The sequence below is a fragment of the Ylistrum balloti genome, unplaced genomic scaffold (assembly GCF_031769215.1).
Source record: "Ylistrum balloti isolate Yb309-2 unplaced genomic scaffold, AGI_CSIRO_Ybal_v1 Utg370470, whole genome shotgun sequence".
Lineage (NCBI taxonomy): Eukaryota > Metazoa > Mollusca > Bivalvia > Pectinida > Pectinidae > Ylistrum > Ylistrum balloti.
Window position 1 is genome coordinate 618,250 of NW_026782309.1, and position 23,437 is coordinate 641,686.

At 41.0% G+C, this 23,437-nt stretch overlaps 1 protein-coding gene across 1 annotated transcript; it reads right to left on the reverse strand.

The window, feature by feature from the left end:
• Positions 1–8,957: 8,957 nt before the first annotated feature.
• Positions 8,958–15,227, reverse strand: LOC132555325 (uncharacterized). The gene is made up of 3 exons (XM_060219681.1): positions 15,147–15,227; positions 10,266–10,371; positions 8,958–9,211 (listed from the first exon to the last, which is right to left on the reverse strand). The coding sequence occupies exons 1-3, from the start codon at positions 15,225–15,227 to the stop codon at positions 8,958–8,960; spliced, it is 441 nt and encodes a 146-aa protein (XP_060075664.1).
• Between the last annotated feature and the right edge of the window lie 8,210 nt (positions 15,228–23,437).

The window sequence follows — 23,437 nt, forward strand, 5'->3', positions numbered from 1 at the left end:
CTTGCTTAAGATTGATTGATAACCTTAAATTGAAGTATTTTACACTTGCTACCAATTGTTGGCTAACAAATAATACAAACAATTTTCAAGTCCGTCTTTATATGGCCTTAATGATGACCGGCTGTGACATGGACTGACGATTCAGACAAGATTTGGTAAATGAAAGGCGGGTTATTACTATTTACAATAGGCCGTTTAATTATTGCCCATTGTTACGAGTGCTTGTGGTGGTCATTTTCGAGATAATCTTTCCCATTACTGGTCAGAGCGCTCTGTTAAGTCTTAAGCTGTTGTGTAACTCATTTAAACCTTGTTAACAAGAAACTGTCAAAGAAGCTTAATGCTACCAGGTATTAATATTTTTATATCTCATTGTCTGACCATTCATCCGTCTCACAACAATATGCAGTATCTTATAAAATAATGAAGCGATTTTCTGAGAAGTTGCATAACATATACTTTTCATGAAGGCGCCCAAACAAAACTTGGGATGTTAATGATCTTCTTTCTTGTTTTCTTTCTTTCTCTTTCTCCTTTCTGTTCGTTATTTTTTAAGTTACGTCAAGGTTCCCTGCCAATGTCACGTTTATTGTTTAAACATTTTGGCGATGCTACCATCCTGTTCTACAGACCTTTCCCTCTATCTTGAATTACTTCAATAAACATCATTCACGACTAAGGAGTTAGTTTATGGAACTTGTGTAATGAGTTCCGATACAGTTTACACTCGTTACATGTGTCGTTTTATATTTCGTCATTTGAACAATACATCTTCGAGATTTGAGTTATACAGAATAACAAGATATTTTCGCGACACCTAAATTTTGCGGTTTATTTTCTTTTGATGATAATTCTATCTGGATTTGTAAAACTTTGAATAAAGTATTGTAAGACAGTTTACCTGTGTCATTTCATTACTATGATTCATCATTCCTTACGTCAATTTTTTTCGCTCTATAAATCAATTGAGTCATTGACTTGTTCGATTCCAAATTCAATGTCATTATTGTTTTCTAATCATCAGGAGATTAGAAGAATTTTTTGAGGGAGGAGGATGTCATTGTACATGTTTGTGTATCGTGGTACCACCAGGTACGTAGTGATAAATGCTGACGAGACAGTGGATTTATATCAAACTGTGACGCATCCTGCTTTGTGTAATCACGAAACCATTAATTGTGGTTTAAAGAGAATATCTCGCTGTGGGGCGGTAGTCAAGGCTTATAAGTTGTCTGATTAAATGGTTGTTATGTTCTTCAGATAAAGCTATACGGCGTTTAAAGGAGAGTTTAACTAAGAGAAAGTGAATTTCAAAATCCAAGGGATTTTCTCTCTTTGTAGTCATCTTGTCAACGTAATAATATTGCCTTAAGGATGATGGACTACACTTGTCGTGCACATAATTATTTAGCTGTACTCTCAGAATGACACAGTACGGATGTCAAGATATGTTGGCGAGAATATTGACAGTTTTTTTCATAAATCGTTTCGCTTTTGATAGTATATTTATAACAGGAAACTCTTGTATTTGAAGAATTGTTTCGTTCTAGAGGAAAGAACCCGAAATATTTGTTAATTAATTATAATTCTCCGATGGTTATTTAGATATTGGCCATTTTATTTATCAGATCAGTAGGGTGAAACAGTTGTACGAGTTCATGGCTAAAATGTGTTTTCAAACGTGATTATGTGGGAAGGGAGATAACCTCTACATTTATGATAAAATATTGACACGCATAACTAATGACACCTCGATGACAGATGATGATGGTACAGAGATGGTCAGTCAAAACATCACGATGTCTCATGTACCACGTCACCTTAATAAAACTAGGAAAATATGATGTGCTGGGCTCACACTAACCTGTGGTCAGTGTTGTCGGGGTTGTGTTCATTCTAGACGACATATTTAGACCTACATGACGATGAATAAAAGCAGTCAGGAGCTTTTACACTATAATGAGACTACTTGCTGTTCTATAGAAATAACAGTATCTCTGTGAGGGAGGTAGACGATATCAGAGGGAGTGTGTGTGTGTGTGTGTGTGTGTGTGTGTGTGTGTGTAGGGGGGGCAGATAATAATCTACCATGGGCCCGTATTCGTTTAAAACATGCCTGCTTTCTTGGATGATTTTCTCTGTAAATCAGGTGTTCCGTGATGTGTCCCTCGTTTTAAGAAACTACATGTTATATTTATTTGTGTTGTCCTTTTCTCCGTTCCTTGGAGGAAAGATATAAGAATCTTGTGTACCGTCAAAGGACGTATCCATGCCTAGGTTAGACGTTAAACTCGCGTTCTCTACATAAGTTGGTCGACGATAGAAATATGACGTATTATGTATGCGGGGTAACAGATATCCATGTAGTTCTATTTCGTTTGTCATCCATTGTTCCAGGACAAACATACTCTTTTTTACTTTGTTCTTTTAGTCCAGTAGTATTACAACTGCAATGTTACAATGTTAAATGCCTGTATTCTGTCTGCTAAATTACTTAACCATCTCAGTACCACCTACACCATCTCAGTACTACCTACCTACACCATCTCAGTAGTACCTACCTACACCATCTCAGTACTGCCTACACCATCTCAGTACTACCTACACCATCTCAGTAGTACCTACCTACACCATCTCAGTACTACCTACCTACACCATCTCAGTACTGCCTACACCATCTCAATACTACCTACACCATCTCAGTACTACCTACACCATCTCAGTAGTACCTACCTAAAGCATCTCAGTACTACCTACACCATCTCAGTACTGCCTACAACATCTCAGTACTACCTACCTACACCATCTCAGTACTACCTACACCATCTCAGTAGTACCTACACCATCTCAGTACTACCTACACCATCTCAGTACTGCCTACAACATCTCAGTACTACCTACACCATCTCAGTAGTACCTACACCATCTCAGTACTACTTACACCATCTCAGTACTACCTAATACACCATCTCAGTACTACCTACACCATCTCAGTACTAACAACACCATCTCAGTAGTACCTACCTACACCATCTCAGTACTAACAACACCATCTCAGTAGTACCTACCTGCACCATCTCAGTACTACCTACACCATCTCATTAGTACCTACCTACACCATCTCAGTACTGCCTACAACATCTCAGTACTACCTACCTACAACATCTCAGTAGTACCTACCTACACCATCTCAGTACTACCTACACCATCTCAGTACTACCTACACCATCTCAGTACTACCTACACCATCTCAGTACTACCTACCTACACCATCTCAGTAGTACCTACCTACACCATCTCAGTACTGCCTACACCATCTCAGTACTACCTACACCATCTCAGTAGTACCTACCTACACCATCTCAGTACTGCCTACACCATCTCAGCACTGCCTACACCATATCAGTACTACCTACACCATCTCAGTACTACCTACACCATCTCAGTACTGCCTATCTACACCATCTCAGTACTACCTACCTACACCATCTCAGTACTACCTACACCATCTCAGTACTGCCTACACCATCTCAGTACTACCTACCTACACCATCTCAGTACTAACAACACCATCTCAGTACTACCTACACCATCTCAGTACTACCTACATACACCATCTCAGTACTACCTACCTACACCATCTCAGTACTAACAACACCATCTCAGTACTACCTACACCATCTCAGTACTGCCTACAACATCTCAGTACTACCTACCTACACCATCTCAGTACTACCTACACCATCTCAGTACTACCTATCTACACCATCTCAGTACTACCTATCTACACCATCTCAGTACTACCTACCTACACCATCTCAGTACTACCTACACCATCTCAGTACTACCTACACCATCTCAGTACTACCTACACCATCTCAGTACTACCTACCTACACCATCTCAGTACTACCTACACCATCTCAGTACTACCTACACCATCTCAGTACTACCTGCACCATCTCAGCAGTACCTACCTACACCATCTCAGTACTACCTACACCATCTCAGTACTACCTACACCATCTCAGTACTACCTGCCTACACCATCTCAGTACTACCTACACCATCTCAGTACTACCTGCCTACACCATCTCAGTACTACCTGCCTACACCATCTCAGTACTACCTACCTACACCATCTCAGTACTACCTACACCATCTCAGTAGTACCCACCTACACCATCTCAGTACCACCTACACCATCTCAGTACTACCTACCTACACCATCTCAGTACTACCTACACAATCTCAGTACTACCTACACCATCTCAGTACTACCTACCTACACCATCTCAGTACTACCTACCTACACCATCTCAGTACTACCTACCTACACCATCTCAGTACTATCTCAGTACTACCTACACCATCTCCTACCTACACCATCTCAGTACCATCTCAGTACTACCTACACCATCTCAGTACTACCTACCTACACCATCTCAGTACTACCTACCTACACCATCTCAGTACTACCTGCCTACACCATCTCAGTACTACCTACCTACACCATCTCAGTACTACCTACACCATCTCAGTACTACCTACACCATCTCAGTACACCATCTCAGTACTACCTACACCATCTCAGTAGTACACCATCTCCTACCTACACCATCTCAGTACCTACCTACACCATCTCAGTACTACCTACCTACACCATCTCAGTACTACCTACACCATCTCAGTACTACCTACACCATCTCAGTACTACCTACACCATCTCAGTACTACCTACACCATCTCAGTACTACCTACACCATCTCAGTACTGCCTACACCATCTCAGTACTACCTATCTACACCATCTCAGTACTACCTACACCATCTCAGTAGTACCTACACCATCTCAGTACTACCTACACCATCTCAGTACTACCTACACCATCTCAGTAGTACCTACCTACACCATCTCAGTACCACCTACACCATCTCAGTACTACCTACCTACACCATCTCAGTAGTACCTACCTACACCATCTCAGTACTGCCTACACCATCTCAGTACTACCTACACCATCTCAGTACTTTCTACACCATCTCAGTAGTACTACCTACACCATCTCAGTACCTACCTACACCATCTCAGTACTACCTACACCATCTCAGTACTACCTAGTACTACCTACACCATCTCAGTACTACCTACACCATCTCAGTACTACCTACACCATCTCAGTACTACCTACACCATCTCAGTACTACCTACCTACACCATCTCAGTACTACCTACACCATCTCAGTACTACCTACACCATCTCAGTACTACCTACCTACACCATCTCAGTACTACCTACACCATCTCAGTACTATCCTACCTACACCATCTCTACACCATCTCAGTACTACCTACACCATCTCAGTACTACCTACACCATCTCAGTACTACTACCTACACCATCTCAGTACTACCCTACACCATCTCAGTACTACACCATCTCAGTACTACCTACACCATCTCAGTACTACCTACTACACCATCTCAGTACTACCTATCTCTACCTACACCATCTCAGTACTACTACACCATCTCAGTACTAGTACTACTACACCATCTCAGTACCTACCTACACCATCTCAGTACTACCTACCTATCTCTACCTACACCATCTCAGTACTACCTACACCATCTCAGTACTACCTACACCACTCGTACTACCTACACCATCTCAGTACTACCTACACCATCTCAGTACCACTAGTACTGCCTACACCATCTGCCTACACCATCTCAGTACTACCTACCTACACCATCTCAGTACTACCTACACCATCTCAGTACTACCTACACCATCTCAGTACTACCTACACCATCTCAGTACTACCTACACCATCTCAGTACTACCTATCTCAGTACTACCTACACCATCTCAGTACCTACCTACCTACACCATCTCATTAGTACCTACCTACACCATCTCAGTACTACCTACACCATCTCAGTACTACCTACACCATCTCAGTAGTACCTACCTACACCATCTCAGTACTACCTACACCATCTCAGTACTACCTACACCATCTCAGTACTACCTACCTACACCATCTCCTACCTACACCATCTCAGTACTACCTACCTACACCATCTCAGTACTACCTACCTACACCATCTCAGTACTACCTACCTACACCATCTCAGTACTACCTACACCATCTCAGTACTACTTACCTACACCATCTCAGTACTACCTACCTACACCATCTCAGTACTACCTACACCATCTCAGTACTACCTACACCATCTCAGTACTACCTACACCATCTCAGTACTACCTACCTACACCATCTCAGTACTACCTACACCATCTCAGTACTACCTACACCATCTCAGTACTACCTACACCATCCCAGTACTGCCTACACCATCTCAGTACTACCTATCTACACCATCTCAGTACTACCTATCTACACCATCTCAGTACTAACAACACCATCTCAGTACTACCTACACCATCTCAGTACACCTATACATCTCAGTACTACCTACACCATCTCAGTAGTACCTACCTACACCATCTCAGTACCACCTACACCATCTCAGTACTACCTACCTACACCATCTCTACACCATCTCAGTACTACCTACACCATCTCAGTACTACCTACCTACACCATCTCAGTACTACCTACACCATCTCTACTACCTACACCATCTCAGTACTAGCCTACACCATCTCAGTACCTACCTACACCATCTCAGTACTACTACCTACACCATCTCAGTACACCATACACCATCTCAGTACTACTACACCATCTCCTACCTACACCATCTCAGTACTACCTATCTACACCATCTCAGTACTACCTACCTACACCATCTCAGTACTACCTACACCATCTCAGTACTACCTACACCATCTCAGTACTGCCTAACTACACCATCTCAGTACTACCTACCTACACCATCTCAGTACTACCTACACCATCTCAGTACTACCTACCTACACCATCTCAGTACTACCTACCTACACCATCTCAGTACTACCTACCTACACCATCTCAGTACTACCTACACCATCTCAGTACTACCTACCTACACCATCTCAGTACTACCTACCTACACCATCTCAGTACTACCTGCCTACACCATCTCACTACTACCTACCTACACCATCTCAGTACTACCTACACCATCTCAGTACTACCTACCTACACCATCTCAGTACTACCTACCTACACCATCTCAGTACTACCTACACCATCTCAGTACTACCTACACCATCTCAGTACTACCTACCTACACCATCTCAGTACTACCTACCTACACCATCTCAGTACTACCTACCTACACCATCTCAGTACTACCTACCTACACCATCTCAGTACTAACAACACCATCTCAGTACTACCTACCTACACCATCTCAGTACTACCTACCTACACCATCTCAGTACTACCTATCTACACCATCTCAGTACTAACAACACCATCTCAGTACTACCTACCTACACCATCTCAGTACTACCTACCTACACCATCTCAGTACTACCTACCTACACCATCTCAGTACTACCTACACCATCTCAGTACTACCTACACCATCTCAGTACTACCTATACATCATCAATTTAACCTTCATTCAGAGTTTTTCCGTCCTTCATTAATCCATTTATTAAAAAAAAGGAAAAATATCATTAAGTTTGATATTTTTATTCAGGTTTTATGATATTCGTATAAAAATATTTGGGAATGTTTTCATATAACTATGGAATTATATAAACGTCCTGTTTGTTTCTTTCTAAATGTTCACTGGTTACCGTTTTAATTGTTATCCAGTAATAGCTTATATAACAAAAATTTCACCCCTTCCACCTCGTTCACGGAGCAGTCACCAGGTACATAGATTACAATGACATATATTGATTACATCGAACCTTAAGTCATACGAGGCTTTTAAAGATATGTTTCTGTGGTTCATAAGCCTTCTGGACGTTGACAATCTGTTTTGGCTGATACATCACGAATATTTTTATAAAATTGGTGCATCTTGATTTTAAAAAGTAGTGTAAGTACAGGTGGTAATATTCTATAGACTACCTCATCACTAGACTTAATAATCACATTAGTATGCCAGGTTAACATTGTATAAATTTGACCTCTACGACAGCTACTCAATATAAATGTTAATGTGAAAAAGAGGTTTTAATAAGATTTGTCACCAGTTATACAGTTCTGTAATATACTTGCACATTTAAAGTGCAATGCCTTCCGGGTACAACTTTATGAAATATTGTCACCATCGTGCACCATGAAACAGATGTACTATTTTTTATTTTTTATATATACCATCAGTTACATCCTGATGATTTACTATATATGATCCATTTTAGTCTGAAGAACCACTACACTGACAAGGACGGTCTGTCAGCTACAGGCTCTCGTATAGATAGTATACATTGAACCTGGGGGACAATTCGAATAAAATATGATACCACTTTTCTACAATAAAATATCTTTGTAATTAGAAAAAATATTATTAACAGGGCCAGTAGAACGTTCAACCGGTCCTAATGTCTAATACTTTAGAAAACAAGGTATCAACAGGGCCAGTACAACGTTCAACCGGTCCTGGTGTCCAATACTTTAGAAAATAAGGTATCAACAGGGCCAGTACAACGTTCAACCGGTCCTGGTGTCCAATACTTTAGAAAACAAGGTATCAACAGGGCCAGTACAGCGTTCAACCGGTCCTGGTGTCCAATACTTTAGAAAACAAGGTATCAACAGGGCCAGTACAGCGTTCAACCGGTCCTGGTGTCCAATACTTTAGAAAACAAGGTATCAACAGGGCCAGTACAACGTTCAACCGGTCCTGGTGTCCAATACGAATAAAATATCAACAAAAATGAAAATAAATTACTTTAAAATATAACATGGAGAGTGTCTGCATTAGTAATTATATATAAACTATACATAACTATAACAGGGTAACAGGAGTTTTGTATAATTTCTACTACATTTCCGGCTGTTCTCGAAACGGTGCCGGATAAAGATGAGTTTTCAAGTCTACATGGTTTGCATTCCGTAAGAGACTGGATGTTAAGGTATCCCAGTCTTCCTGTGATAAAGGTTCGTACTGACAACCAGCCTCCTCCGATCTACACGACAAAATACAAGTCCCTATTAGTAATATAGCCATGGACACCGCCATCAGCAGAGCTGCGAAGGCCAAACTTCTTCTCTCCACGCTCATCAACAGTGAGTTTTCTGTAAATACCAAAACAATGTAAGAAAGTTAACAATATCTAGGTCATATCTGATCAAATCATTCTGCCAATATTGATTTTTGTCTTTGAATTTTCAATTATGAAAAACAAGTAGACGACAACATCACTGTAAAATGTTTCAAATGTAATCATGATTCTTGCTGTGTAACAAACTCTCTTTATTTTTTCTAAAACTTTGAATCGAATATCACATTTTGAAATATTTGGCCAGGGTTTATCCATATGGTGTGTTTTAAGCTATCGAAATGTCAGTTGGAAGACATTTTTGAAAGTAATGGATATCGATTGTGTATATACATGTATCGAAATCCTAAAACTTTTCGTACCATCACAAATTTCTGCACAAATATTTAAAACCCATTAGACAACTAGTGATTAATAACCATCCAAGGTCGAGAAACCCATTTAAGTAAGGTGTTAGGTTTATAGACACAATGCAAAAACAGTATTTTAAAGAAGTTGAATTAAATGTAGAGGTCAAGGTCACAATAGATTGCTGAAAGTTGCTTGGGCCTTCAGACAAAAGGCCATGAAAATCTAGTGATATATTTGGAGGAGGAGGAGGAGGAGAAGAAGAAGAAGAAGAAGAAGAAGAAGAAGAAGAAGAAGAAGAAGAAGAAGAAGAAGAAGAAGAAGAAGAAGAAGAAGAAGAAGAAGAAGAAGAAGAAGAAGAAGAAGAAGAAGAAGAAGAAGAAGAAGAAGAAGAAGAAGAAGAAGAAGAAGAAGAAGAAGAAGAAGAAGAAGAGGAAGAAAGAAGAAGAAGAAGAAGAAGAAGAAGAAGAAGAAGAAGAAGAAGAAGAAGAAGAAAGAAGAAGAAGAAGAAGAAGAAGAAGAAGAAGAAGAAGAAGAAGAAGAGGAAGAAAGAAGAAGAAGAAGAAGAAAGAAGAAGAAGAAGAAGAAGAAGAAGAAGAAGAAGAAGAAGAAGAAGAAGAAGAAGAGGAAGAAAGAAGAAGAAGAAGAAGAAAGAAGAAGAAGAAGAAGAAGAAGAAGAAGAAGAAGAAGAAGAAGAAGAAGAAATTCATGCAAGAGCTTACCAAATGAATGGAGTCTCTGTTTCCATTCTGCTTCTTGTGACGTAACATCCGGGTGAACACCTGTTTCATTCTTGTCCTCTAATGGGCAGCAGGCAGGTGGCGGCACCTATCGTAAAATACAGACAATAATATTTCTTCATCGGTTAGAAAAAACATTAGAATGAACATGAAAGGTATCATTTATAACCTAAATAAACACATGAATGAAGTTTCGGTAGCTGTTACAACCGCTTGAACTTCGCAAATCCATTGTGTTCATTATAACAGGGTTCAATTCAATTGCGTTCAATGTGATGCTATTCTTTATTTGTGTTCAATGCGGATACTTTCCTTATTAAATGGTGTTGAATAATATTCATTTGATACTTCTGTAGAAGTTGAGAGTACAGATCGCCTTACTAGCCTCATGTAACTTAAGCCGAGTTGTATAGTGTCTAGCTAGCGACCTAAGTTTGAACCCCAGCGGTACAGTGCCCGGCTAGCGACCGAAGTTCGAACCCCAGCGGTACAGTGTCCGGCTAGCGACCGAAGTTTGAACCCAAGCGGTACAGTGTCCGGATAGCGACCGAAGTTCGAACCCCAGCGGTATAGTGTCCGGATAGCGACCGAAGTTTGAACCCCAGCGGTACAGTGTCCGGATAGCGACCGAAGTTTGAACCCAAGCGGTACAGTGTCCGGCTAGCGACCGAAGTTTGAACCCAAGCGGTACAGTGCCCGGCTAGCGCCCGAAGTTCGAACCCCAGCGGTACAGTGTCCGGCTAGCGATCGAAGTTTGAACCCAAGCGGTACAGTGTCCGGCTAGCGACCGAAGTTCGAACCCCAGCGGTACAGTGTCCGGCTAGCGACCGAAGTTTGAACCCAAGCGGTACAGTGCCCGGCTAGCGACCGAAGTTCGAACCCCAGCGGTACAGTGTCCGGCTAGCGATCGAAGTTTGAACCCAAGCGGTACAGTGTCCGGCTAGCGACCGAAGTTCGAACCCCAGCGGTACAGTGTCCGGCTAGCGACCGAAGTTTGAACCCAAGCGGTACAGTGTCCGGATAGCGACCGAAGTTTGAACCCAAGCGGTACAGTGTCCGGCTAGCGACCGAAGTTCGAACCCCAGCGGTACAGTGTCCGGCTAGCGACCGAAGTTTGAACCCAAGCGGTACAGTGTCCGGCTAGCGACCGAAGTTTGAACCCAAGCGGTACAGTGTCCGGATAGCGACCGAAGTTCGAACCCCAGCGGTATAGTGTCCGGATAGCGACCGAAGTTTGAACCCCAGCGGTACAGTGTCCGGATAGCGACCGAAGTTTGAACCCAAGCGGTACAGTGTCCGGCTAGCGACCGAAGTTTGAACCCAAGCGGTACAGTGCCCGGCTAGCGACCGAAGTTCGAACCCCAGCGGTACAGTGTCCGGCTAGCGATCGAAGTTTGAACCCAAGCGGTACAGTGTCCGGCTAGCGACCGAAGTTCGAACCCCAGCGGTACAGTGTCCGGCTAGCGACCGAAGTTTGAACCCAAGCGGTACAGTGCCCGGAACCCCAGCGGTACAGTGTCCGGCTAGCGATCGAAGTTTGAACCCAAGCGGTACAGTGTCCGGCTAGCGACCGAAGTTCGAACCCCAGCGGTACAGTGTCCGGCTAGCGACCGAAGTTTGAACCCAAGCGGTACAGTGTCCGGATAGCGACCGAAGTTTGAACCCAAGCGGTACAGTGTCCGGCTAGCGACCGAAGTTCGAACCCCAGCGGTACAGTGTCCGGCTAGCGACCGAAGTTTGAACCCAAGCGGTACAGTGTCCGGATAGCGACCGAAGTTTGAACCCAAGCGGTACAGTGTCCGGCTAGCGACCGAAGTTTGAACCCCAGCGGTACAGTGTCCGGCTAGCGACCGAAGTTTGAACCCAAGCGGTACAGTGCCCGGCTAGCGACCGAAGTTCGAACCCCAGCGGTACAGTGTCCGGCTAGCGACCGAAGTTCGAACCCCAGCGGTACAGTGTCCGGCTAGCGACCGAAGTTTGAACCCAAGCGGTACAGTGTCCGGATAGCGACCGAAGTTTGAACCCAAGCGGTACAGTGTCCGGCTAGCGACCGAAGTTCGAACCCCAGCGGTACAGTGTCCGGCTAGCGACCGAAGTTTGAACCCAAGCGGTACAGTGTCCGGATAGCGACCGAAGTTTGAACCCAAGCGGTACAGTGTCCGGCTAGCGACCGAAGTTTGAACCCCAGCGGTACAGTGTCCGGCTAGCGACCGAAGTTCGAACCCCAGCGGTACAGTGTCCGGCTAGCGATCGAAGTTTGAACCCCAGCGGTACAGTGTCCGGCTAGCGACCGAAGTTCGAACCCCAGCGGTACAGTGTCCGGCTAGCGACCGAAGTTTGAACCCAAGCGGTACAGTGTCCGGATAGCGACCGAAGTTTGAACCCAAGCGGTACAGTGTCCGGCTAGCGACCGAAGTTCGAACCCCAGCGGTACAGTGTCCGGCTAGCGACCGAAGTTTGAACCCAAGCGGTACAGTGTCCGGATAGCGACCGAAGTTTGAACCCAAGCGGTACAGTGTCCGGCTAGCGACCGAAGTTTGAACCCCAGCGGTACAGTGTCCGGCTAGCGACCGAAGTTTGAACCCAAGCGGTACAGTGCCCGGCTAGCGACCGAAGTTCGAACCCCAGCGGTACAGTGTCCGGCTAGCGATCGAAGTTTGAACCCAAGCGGTACAGTGTCCGGCTAGCGACCGAAGTTCGAACCCCAGCGGTACAGTGTCCGGCTAGCGACCGAAGTTTGAACCCAAGCGGTACAGTGTCCGGATAGCGACCGAAGTTTGAACCCAAGCGGTACAGTGTCCGGCTAGCGACCGAAGTTCGAACCCCAGCGGTACAGTGTCCGGCTAGCGACCGAAGTTTAGCGAGTGTCCGGATAGCGACCGAAGTTTGAACCCAAGCGGTACAGTGTCCGGCTAGCGACCGAAGTTCGAACCCCAGCGGTACAGTGTCCGGCTAGCGACCGAAGTTTGAACCCAAGCGGTACAGTGTCCGGATAGCGACCGAAGTTTGAACCCAAGCGGTACAGTGTCCGGCTAGCGACCGAAGTTCGAACCCCAGCGGTACAGTGTCCGGCTAGCGACCGAAGTTTGAACCCAAGCGGTACAGTGTCCGGATAGCGACCGAAGTTTGAACCCAAGCGGTACAGTGTCCGGCTAGCGACCGAAGTTTGAACCCCAGCGGTACAGTGTCCGGATAGCGACCGAAGTTCGAACCCCAGCGGTACAGTGTCCGGCTAGCGACCGAAGTTTGAACCCCAGCGGTATAGTGTCCGGCTAGCGACCGCAGTTCGAACCCCAGCGGTACAGTGTCCGGCTAGCGACCGAAGTTCGAACCCCAGCGGTACAGTGTCCGGCTAGCGACCGAAGTTCGAACCCCAGCGGTACAGTGTCCGGCTAGCGACCGAAGTTCGAACCCCAGCGGTGGCAAGATGTTTTTCATTACACCTTTCTATTGCACTTACATGAAGGATATCGCATTAAACACCATTAAAAGAAGAACATCGCATTGTACAGTCTTGGCCTAACGAAGTTGGAACCGCTGATAATTACTTAGTTTAAATAAACATTGTTGACCGTTGTATTTAATGTTTAAATATCTGTTGAAACCTGAAAACTTTTACATTTATTTGCAAATCAAACTATATACATGACGTATATGAAATGCAATACTGAGAAAAAATGTGAAAAAAATCAATCAAATTACTGCTGTCGACATCTGTTGTCTGGCGTGATACAACCTGATATGATTAGATATATTGATACTTATGTTGTAACAGCATTGTAACATGACTCATATCAAGCCCACCCAAGTTCGACAACATGTCTATTAATACACCCACCCAAGGGTTATAAAATGTATGTTCATACAGCCACACAATGTCTGCAAAATGTCTGTTCATACACTCACCCAAGGTTTACAAAATGTCTGTTCATACACCCACCCAAGGTTTACAAAATGTCTGTTCATACACTCACCCAAGGTTTACAAAGAGTCTGTTCATACACCCACCAAGGTCGACAAAATGTCTGCTCATTCACCCACCCAAGGTTTACAAAAGTCTGCTCATACACCCATCCAAGGTTTACAAAATGTCTGTTCATACACCCATCCAAGGTTTACAAAATGTCTGCTCATACACCCACCCAAGGTTTACAAAATGTCTTTTCATACACTCACCAAGGTCGAAAAAATGTCTGCTCATTCACCCACCCAAGGTTTACAAAATGTCTGCTCATACACCCACCCAAGGTTTACAAAATGTCTGCTAATACACTCACCCAAGGTTTACAAAGAGTCTGTTCATACACCCACCAAGGTCGACAAAATGTCTGCTCATTCACCCACCCAAGGTTTACAAAATGTCTGCTCATACACTCACCCAAGGTTTACAAAGTGTCTGTTCATACATCCACCCAAGGTTTACAAAATGTTTACTCATACACCCACCCAAGGTTTACAAAATGTCTGCTCATACACCCACCCAAGGTTTACAAAATGTCTGTTCATACACCCATCCAAGGTCCACAAAATGTCTGTTCATGTCTGTTCATACACTCACCCAAGGTTTACAAAATGTCTGCTCATACACCCACCCAAGGTTTACAAAATGTCTGTTCATACACCCATCCAAGGTCCACAAAATATCTGTTCATGTCTGTTCATACACTCACCCAAGGTTTACAAAATGTCTGCTCATACCCACATACCTATCCAAGGTCCACAAAACGGGATGAGAGACACAATATAACCGACAATACACTTATCTATCACAGATAAAACCATCTATATTTTGTTTACTGATTTGTACACGACGTTACATTCGTAGAATTGAATGTTGAACTTATGAATAACCGCCGTACTTACAGCCGCGAACTCCGCAACCGGCACCAGCATACTATATACAACAGCCACGAGACTGACCGCAGCTACACTCACACCCGTCATGTTTTAAATATCACTACGCTGTTGTATGCACATGGCCACTATGCGATTTTTCTTGGCGTCAAAAATATCCAAACTTTTAAAACTGTTATTTCGCTATTTGTTGTCAAACTTTTCACTCTTTGCTGCCATTGGTTACTGTACCGTTTTAATTAATTTCACTTTTTCGATCGGAATAAAACAATCCAGACCATTCCATTCTGCTGTTCTGGAATTCGTGCATATCTACATGTATAAGTCTTAATCCCTTCCATTCATCCTTTTTTGAGATTTGTCTTGATTTCTGTCCACAAATATCCCCGCTTAGTTTACTAATTATTTTTTCACTAAACGTCGATTGTGAACTATGAATATAGTATCTGTAGTTGGCTGTCGGTTGTAGGGAAACCTTTTGTTGTCAGTGGTCCGTCGTTGGTACCTGAGCTTCAATTGTGAAAGCAGCTACACGTACATTCAGTTCGTTATCTACATGTATGACAAGGGGGAAAAGACAGCTGTTCTTCCGTACAGGTAGGATCATTGTGACGTCACTGTCACAGGTGGGATAGATACAACAGGTACATATGTACTTACAGGCCAGTTAAATGCAATTGTGCACGCACTTCCCGTTCGTCACCGGTAATCGGATGAGAGGCCTATATACTTTATATACATATATATCTCTTATATACGACAATGACCGTCGATCGGCCCAACATAATGTGGCAAGTCAGCTTAACATTCATTCAAGGAGCAATTCGGTTAATAATTCATTTATATAAGACAGTCCACATGTTATATACGATATGTTCTGTAAGATATTTCAATTAACCTCTCCGTATAATGTCTTATATAGAATATTACATATATATTCTATATTGTGCAGTCTCGTCTTGGAACGAAATTTTGTTTAAACTGCCGAAGAGCAGTGTCACAAGGTGGTCGAACGCATCTTTGGACGAATAATGCTTATCTTTCAATACAGGACGAATAATGCTTGTCTTTCAACACAGGGATGAATAATGCTTATCTTTCAACACAGGGACGAATAATGCTTATCTTTTAACACAGGGACGAATAATGCTTATCTTTCAACACAGGGACGAAAAATACTTATCTTTCAACACAGGGACGAATAATGCTTATCTTTTAACACAGGGACGAATAATGCTTATCTTTCAACACAGGGACGAAAAATACTTATCTTTCAACACAGGGACGAATAATGCTTGTCTTTCAACACAGGGACGAATAATGCTTATCTTTCAACACAGGGACGAATAATGCTTATCTTTTAACACAGGGACGAATAATGCTTATCTTTCAATACAGGGACGAATAATGCTTATCTTTCAACACAGGGACGAATAATGCTTGTCTTTCAACACAGGGACGAATAATGCTTATCTTTCAATACAGGGACGAATAATGCTTATCTTTTAACACAGGGACGAATAATGCTTATCTTTCAACACAGGGACGAAAAATACTTATCTTTCAACACAGGGACGAATAATGCTTATCTTTTAACACAGGGACGAATAATGCTTATCTTTCAACACAGGGACGAGAAATACTTATCTTTCAACACAGGGACGAATAATGCTTATCTTTTAATACAGGGACGAATAATGATTATCTTTTAACACGGGAAGAGCGAACTTGTTCTATATGACCTATAAAACGTTATGCAGATTTTCCCGCCGATACATACCGAACTTATATTCTGACGTGCTTCAAAATATTCTAAATACGGTTTAAGTTTTCATATAAAAAATACCTTATAAAGAATCAGATGAAAAATATCTCGTATACAGTATAAGTTAGTTTATGCTTTATATATAACATGTTCATATCAATTTAATTTCATATGAGATATCTTTCATCACGGACTTATATATAGATCTAAGTCCGTGCTTATATCAAGTATATGAAATATCTTAAATAATATATATATATATATATATATATAACAGTACATGGGGTCATCTTATCTTACATGATAAATAAGATATATATATTTTTTGAAACAAAAGATCGACCTTGGACTTATGATAGATACCATACTTGTACACAAAACAACACATGTATTACAACAGATCCACAATCAACACACGGCACAGGATGATGTAAATCATACAATTTTCATCTTTCAGTAATGTTTAACTTCCAGAAACTACATATTGATCACAGCTTTTCGGAAACGACTCGACTCGGAGTATTTAACACTACACTTTAGATTCAAAACAGAAGGTGATTATTACGTCCAACAGTATAAGGGAATTTCTATGGAAGCTGAAGTACAAATGCAGTACACATTGCCGGATTTTGCAAGCATACTGTATTTCCGCAGCGCGGAAAACCTATATACCTTCTTATTGAATCCGGAAATTCACAACATTTTTCCAATACTTATGTACAGACTGACCACAGTCTCTTGCATACTAGCGAAACTTTATAAAGATAAATGTAAGTTTTCTTTGGATAACTTACAGCACAAAAGACAACTGTTTCGGCTGAACAATTCCAATGAAATTAAATGTCCCATTCCGAACACAGGTTGGATAATTCAATGTTACCCTTCATCGTCCCCGGATTTTCTTTCTCCAAACCCACGATTATACCTCGCTCATCCCTCCTTATGCATACAGTGTATCGCGTGGTATTTGAGTACAGATCGGGACCATCGTTAACCCTACCTATATATCACGCCATCCCAATGCACACATTCATCTATATAGACTTGCACAAGTTCCCACAGGTTCCTGTAGTAAACCAAAATCTACCTTTTATAAGGGACGTATAATTTTCTTAAAAGTTATATATTTTTGCTACTTGATGTAAGTGACCTTACCGGTAAATACTTACCTGTACCGTCAGCTTACACCAAGGCCCCAGCTTCTCATGGTTAATTCATGGCCAGTTGACTTTAGTAGGTCAGGGCATCATTATGAAAGACCAGAAATGATCTGATCAATAGGTATGCCACAGACAACCCTTGATTTGTCGAGGTGTTGGCCCGTGTAAATCACACGGCTTTCACTAATGACAAGTGTCCGCAATTAGATTACCTTTACAATGCCTGCTAGTTAACATAGTATTTGTTGTATTTTCAAACACGTGAGGTGTGACTTACCCGGGCTATATACAGGACGTTCCACGGACATACGGCCATGCCGCCCGTCAGTGAATATCCTTGGGTGGCCATCGGTATTCCAAAGGAAACGTGTCCGGAAGAATCAAAGGGACCCCATCTTTTACTTCTCTTGACCGGTCTCAAAAGCGAAACTAGAGCATGACAGCCTTCCAACCGTGGCCGCTCAACGGTACCACCGGGTTAACACGGGTGTCGTCATAACTACCCCAAAACATACATATGTATACCGTAAGGTGTATATATAGTACACCTGTGCTCCTGACACACTGTACTTAACCCAGGCCGGCGCACCGCTGGTCGGCGGTCTATGTCGCCTTGTGAACAGTGTGGCCATTTTGAAGCGAGGACTCCTTATAGCTACTGGTAACAACCTCACTAAATAATCAGCGAGAGGCCCGTCACAACTAAAAGACAAGGTGTTTGTAAGGAATACAACCAGGTCACCACATGATGGTCCCTTTCTCAGTTTCCTGAGAGGCAAAAACCGTCGACGTCATCTACTGCTGTTAATAACAAATGGCATATTTGTATTGAGTTCAAAAGTAGCATTTAGTGAATAAAACAAATTGAAGTTTAGATATTGCAGTTCTGCGGATTTGTATAAAAATCGGAGGGGGGGGGGGGGGGGGGTCATATTGCATTGAATAGCTTCTAAGATAAACCTGTTTTCAGGGATTAGCATGCACTGCTATAGAAATTATTCCAATTCTATCATAACCCAACACAATAAAAATATTATTTAAACTACTCAGAGACGTATATATCACATACATGTCTCTGAACTAATCAAGAGGAAAGAACTGACTTTTTGCTTTAATTTATATCGGCTATGAAACCGATGCTATTTCAAGTACGCGTCTCAAGACCTTATAGAAAACGTTTTGCTTCTGTAAGGCGCAAGTTTACATAATGATATGTCATTTTTTACACGCTTGAGATAAACGAGATCCGTTCATGATGTAATTTGAAAATAGATATATGTGCATATCAGTTAAAAGATAACATAAAATATACTTCCGGGACACAAGGCAGACGACGGTCATGGTGAGTGGCGATACCTGTGTTGTCCTGGGCAGGTGTGTCCTTGTGTATACCCAGGAACTCTCCGAGAATCTTTGCCATGTTTCGTTAATCAGGAAAATAGCAACACGGAACAACAAAGCCGTTACGTTAAAACACTGTTATCTTACGTCTGTGATCACTTCGTAAATTCGCATGAACATTTTCATACGTTGTTTAAACGGAGTAAAATTGAATTTGATTTAGATAGCACGTCTAAAGTGCACAACCATTGCTATGATAGTAAAATGGATGTAAATTATGAATTTTGGAAATAAAATGACGATTTCTTACTTATTGTAATATATTGCTATTTAGGAATCTATAGAGCCAATAAAATTGTGATTTGTTCCCAGTTCAGTCCTTCAATAACAATGCAGATATTGTGAGCATGTTTATCATTGTACTTTTGAATATGAAAATTAACTGTGGAATAGTCTTATTTGATCAGTTAAGGAACTAAAATGTTGATATATATTTAAGTTATTGTTATACGGTATGAGCTGTGTGCCGACAATATTAAACACTTGCATCTAAGATTAAAACATGTTTCTGTCTAGGTTTTGAATTGTATCTTATTGTATGGTGGTAAAGGACGTTTCTTAGTTCATATAACTTTGCACTATCCTCATGTCGTTTTCACAACAATACTGTTTTAGCTGAAAAACTTCAACATTGTTAAGTGTTTTGTATATAACTTAGTATCAGACAGTAGTCTCATCAGTAGCAGAACCACCAAACGTTCAATATAAAGTCTAATAGTGATAAATTACTACCGAGCGCGACCCGTTCATATAGGGGCTGTAACTCCTTCATACTGCTACTAGTGTGGTACTTTTCTGCTGTTACAGGGGAAATAACTCTTCCAACATTGTGACTCCTTTTAGTCAGATTTTGAAGATATCCATCAGTAATTATAACGGCGTATACATTCGCATGACTGGAAGTATTTAGAAAATATCTCATTAGCTCATGAAAGTTTCACCACAGGCTTAGGTTTTCACTATGGTCAGTTAACAGTAGCCTAGATAAATAGATAAATAGATAAATAAATAAATAAACAAAACAATCGACATGTCTAAAGGATCCGGATTCAAATTAAAATTTGATGAGAATATTACTAAACATGAACAAAAGAAAAGTTCACCTTGAGATTCATGTTTAAACAATTACAAGGAGAAGAGCATAGGGTGTTCCGGAAGGGTAAGCGTCTTCTGTTTTATCGCCGACATCCACCATGTATTATGTTAATCTTGGTCATTCAAGTAAGCAGTGTTACGACATCAAATGGGAACCAGTAAACAACAACGGAACTAACTAACATACTAAAGGCATCAAACCCGTCCCACGTCGGGCCTAATATATTTGTTTGTACATCGCCATGCAGTAAGCCTAGAGAAACTGGCGTTTCATAACTATTCATGGATACATGTATACTATGCATTACATGTCCCCGATGAAAGTTAAATAAACTATCTCGGAAAAATCCGTCATAATTTCGGCAACCTCCACTCAAAGAAGTTGCCTGGTGCCAATCTTTAAAAGGTATACTCTCTTTTTTGTTTCCGCCATTTGAAAACATGACATTAATAATAAGGTAGATACGCAGTCCGACTCCGATATTGGCTGGGCTTAGGCATCAACTCCCCCAAAAAATCGGAGTTCAAAGTCGAGTGTAGTGGTTTTGGAAGACATCAACACTCCTCTCGATCACCATCATCATCATCATCATCATCATCATCATCATCATCATCATCATCATCCAATCGAGAATATCTTTTGTTGGTCAATATATTATATATATATATATACACACACACACACATGTATATATCATATTAGCGAAGATACTCGTTTTAATTTCTTTTATACCGGTATGTCTTAGTTAAGGCAATATATATGTATATTTGAAACGTGTATTTAAATCTGATCCTGTGTTTTGCCATTTTATTGGTAATTCACTGTGATTTCATGAGTCAATGAATATAGAACGCCTAATTATAAATAAACACCGGCCTTGTCTCAGGACGTAATGATATCCGTTTTGCGCGACTCAATCCGCTTGTAAACGAGGCTAGCGATATCACCGTAGCGACGTTTGTATCACGTGACTCGGTTAGGCAGTGGGACTCCCACGTTATTAGACCTGTGTGTCAACTGTGAACGGTCTGATCAGATACCAGATTTAAATGTAATTCTGTATGGATGTAAGCGTTTTTATCAGGTAGTATGTTTATTTACCTCGGAAGTCAAATTGACCACTTCTCCTCGATTGTTTTTACCTGTCTTAGTATTATAATCATATCACCTGTGATTTAGATTACTCTTATCAATTAACACTCCATAGGTACTATAGGTAGATATTGCATTCATATGTGTTTGTCAGTATAAATTGACTTTTACTTTTTATGCCTATCTAATGGTTTGATTCTCGCTGTCATTGCTATGTATATTTATATGGCTGTGACAATTTTCCCCTGTAATTGATTATATTACTATACATTTGTAGTCTGAGACATATGGTATATATATTAATTATGACTGTTAGTAATCATTAGACCATATCATTAAATCGTGTATAACTGAGATAATGCTAGAGTGAGATAACACAGACTGACTGTATTCTAGTTACCTGTTACGATCTCTATAGATATAGTGTAAAATGTATAAGGTTACCTGCTCGTTAAACTCTATATTGTCATAAATCAAATTCTTATACCTACTATCTTTTTTCAATTTGGAAAAATATACTTTACAATATGTGTCATCTAACAGATATAATAATTAGATCATAGCTTAATCTAACATTGTCTAGTACACTGAGTCTAGATGTTTAGCAAATTATCCACAAACTATTTCAAGTTTTCTTTATATACATGTTTGGTAAAAGCAGGGAGCACTTTGTATGGTTTTTGGGGACATCTTAAAAGTTCCAAAATTCAGTCATATAAAACCCATGTATTTTTCCTGTCCTGTATTTTAGACTTTCTGTTTTAAATTCTAATAGAACAACTCCAGTAGGTACATCATACTGTGATATATATACATAGATTGACAGCTTTTGTTTGTAAATATACACAACATGCTGATGATAGATATTTGGTATGTAATATTACAGTATAACAATTATCATCAATATTACACCAGTTTTTGTTATATATATACTCATTCTCTGTGTTGTATGTCATCCCCATTCACAATATTGTCGTCATCCTCAGTATTATCCCCATCATCAGTGTTTCCTCATTCACAATATTGTCCTCATCTTCGGTATTATCCTCATCATCAATATTGTCCTCATCCTCAATATTGTCCTCATCCTCAGTGTTATCCTCATCCTCAATATTGTCCTCATCTTCGGTATTATCCTCATCATCAATATTGTCCTCATCCTCAATATTGTCCTCATCCTCAGTGTTATCCTCATCCTCAATATAGTCCTCATTCTCAATATAATTATCATCCTTAATATTGTCCTCATTGATCATCCTCAGTATTGCACTCATCTAAACATTGCCCTCATCATCAATATAATTCTAATCCTTGATATCCTCCTCATCCTCAATATTGTGCTCATTATTAAAACTTTCCCCCCATTGACTAGAAATGGAACACTGTGGTCATGAAGATATTGATATCTTCACTTATATGATACTTGTGTTCAGCATTATGGTCACCCTCTATTAGATGTACAAGTAAGCAAGTACTTGTCATCAATTATCTCGTCATTCTCTATATCATATTAGTTTGTTCATAATATTTAAACTTGTCTTTTGTGTCTATCATCATCCTCTTCTTATTAAAACTTTTGGGAACTAAAAGTTTCAACTTTCATCTTGTTATCAAATGGGAATCAAACAATATTTAGTTCCTATGGGGTGAGAAATCAAAAGACCCTTGGGCATCTTTTACAAATGATAAAATTTCATAAGAGAACACTTATTGAACTGTTATATTCTCCTTCTGCTAGATCATAAATAGTGTCTTTATTTTTAACAGATAGACCACAACTGTAACC

Excerpts from the sequence above, each read along its gene's own strand:
- LOC132555325 (XM_060219681.1), bottom strand. The coding sequence starts at position 15,227 with ATGACGGGTGTGAGTGTAGCTGCGGTCAGTCTCGTGGCTGTTGTATAT. Across the intron at positions 10,372-15,146 it reads CGGTTGCGGAGTTCGCGGCT|GTGCCGCCACCTGCCTGCTG; the intron begins GTAAGTACGGCG and ends ATTTTACGATAG. Across the intron at positions 9,212-10,265 it reads ACAGAGACTCCATTCATTTG|AAAACTCACTGTTGATGAGC; the intron begins GTAAGCTCTTGC and ends TGGTATTTACAG.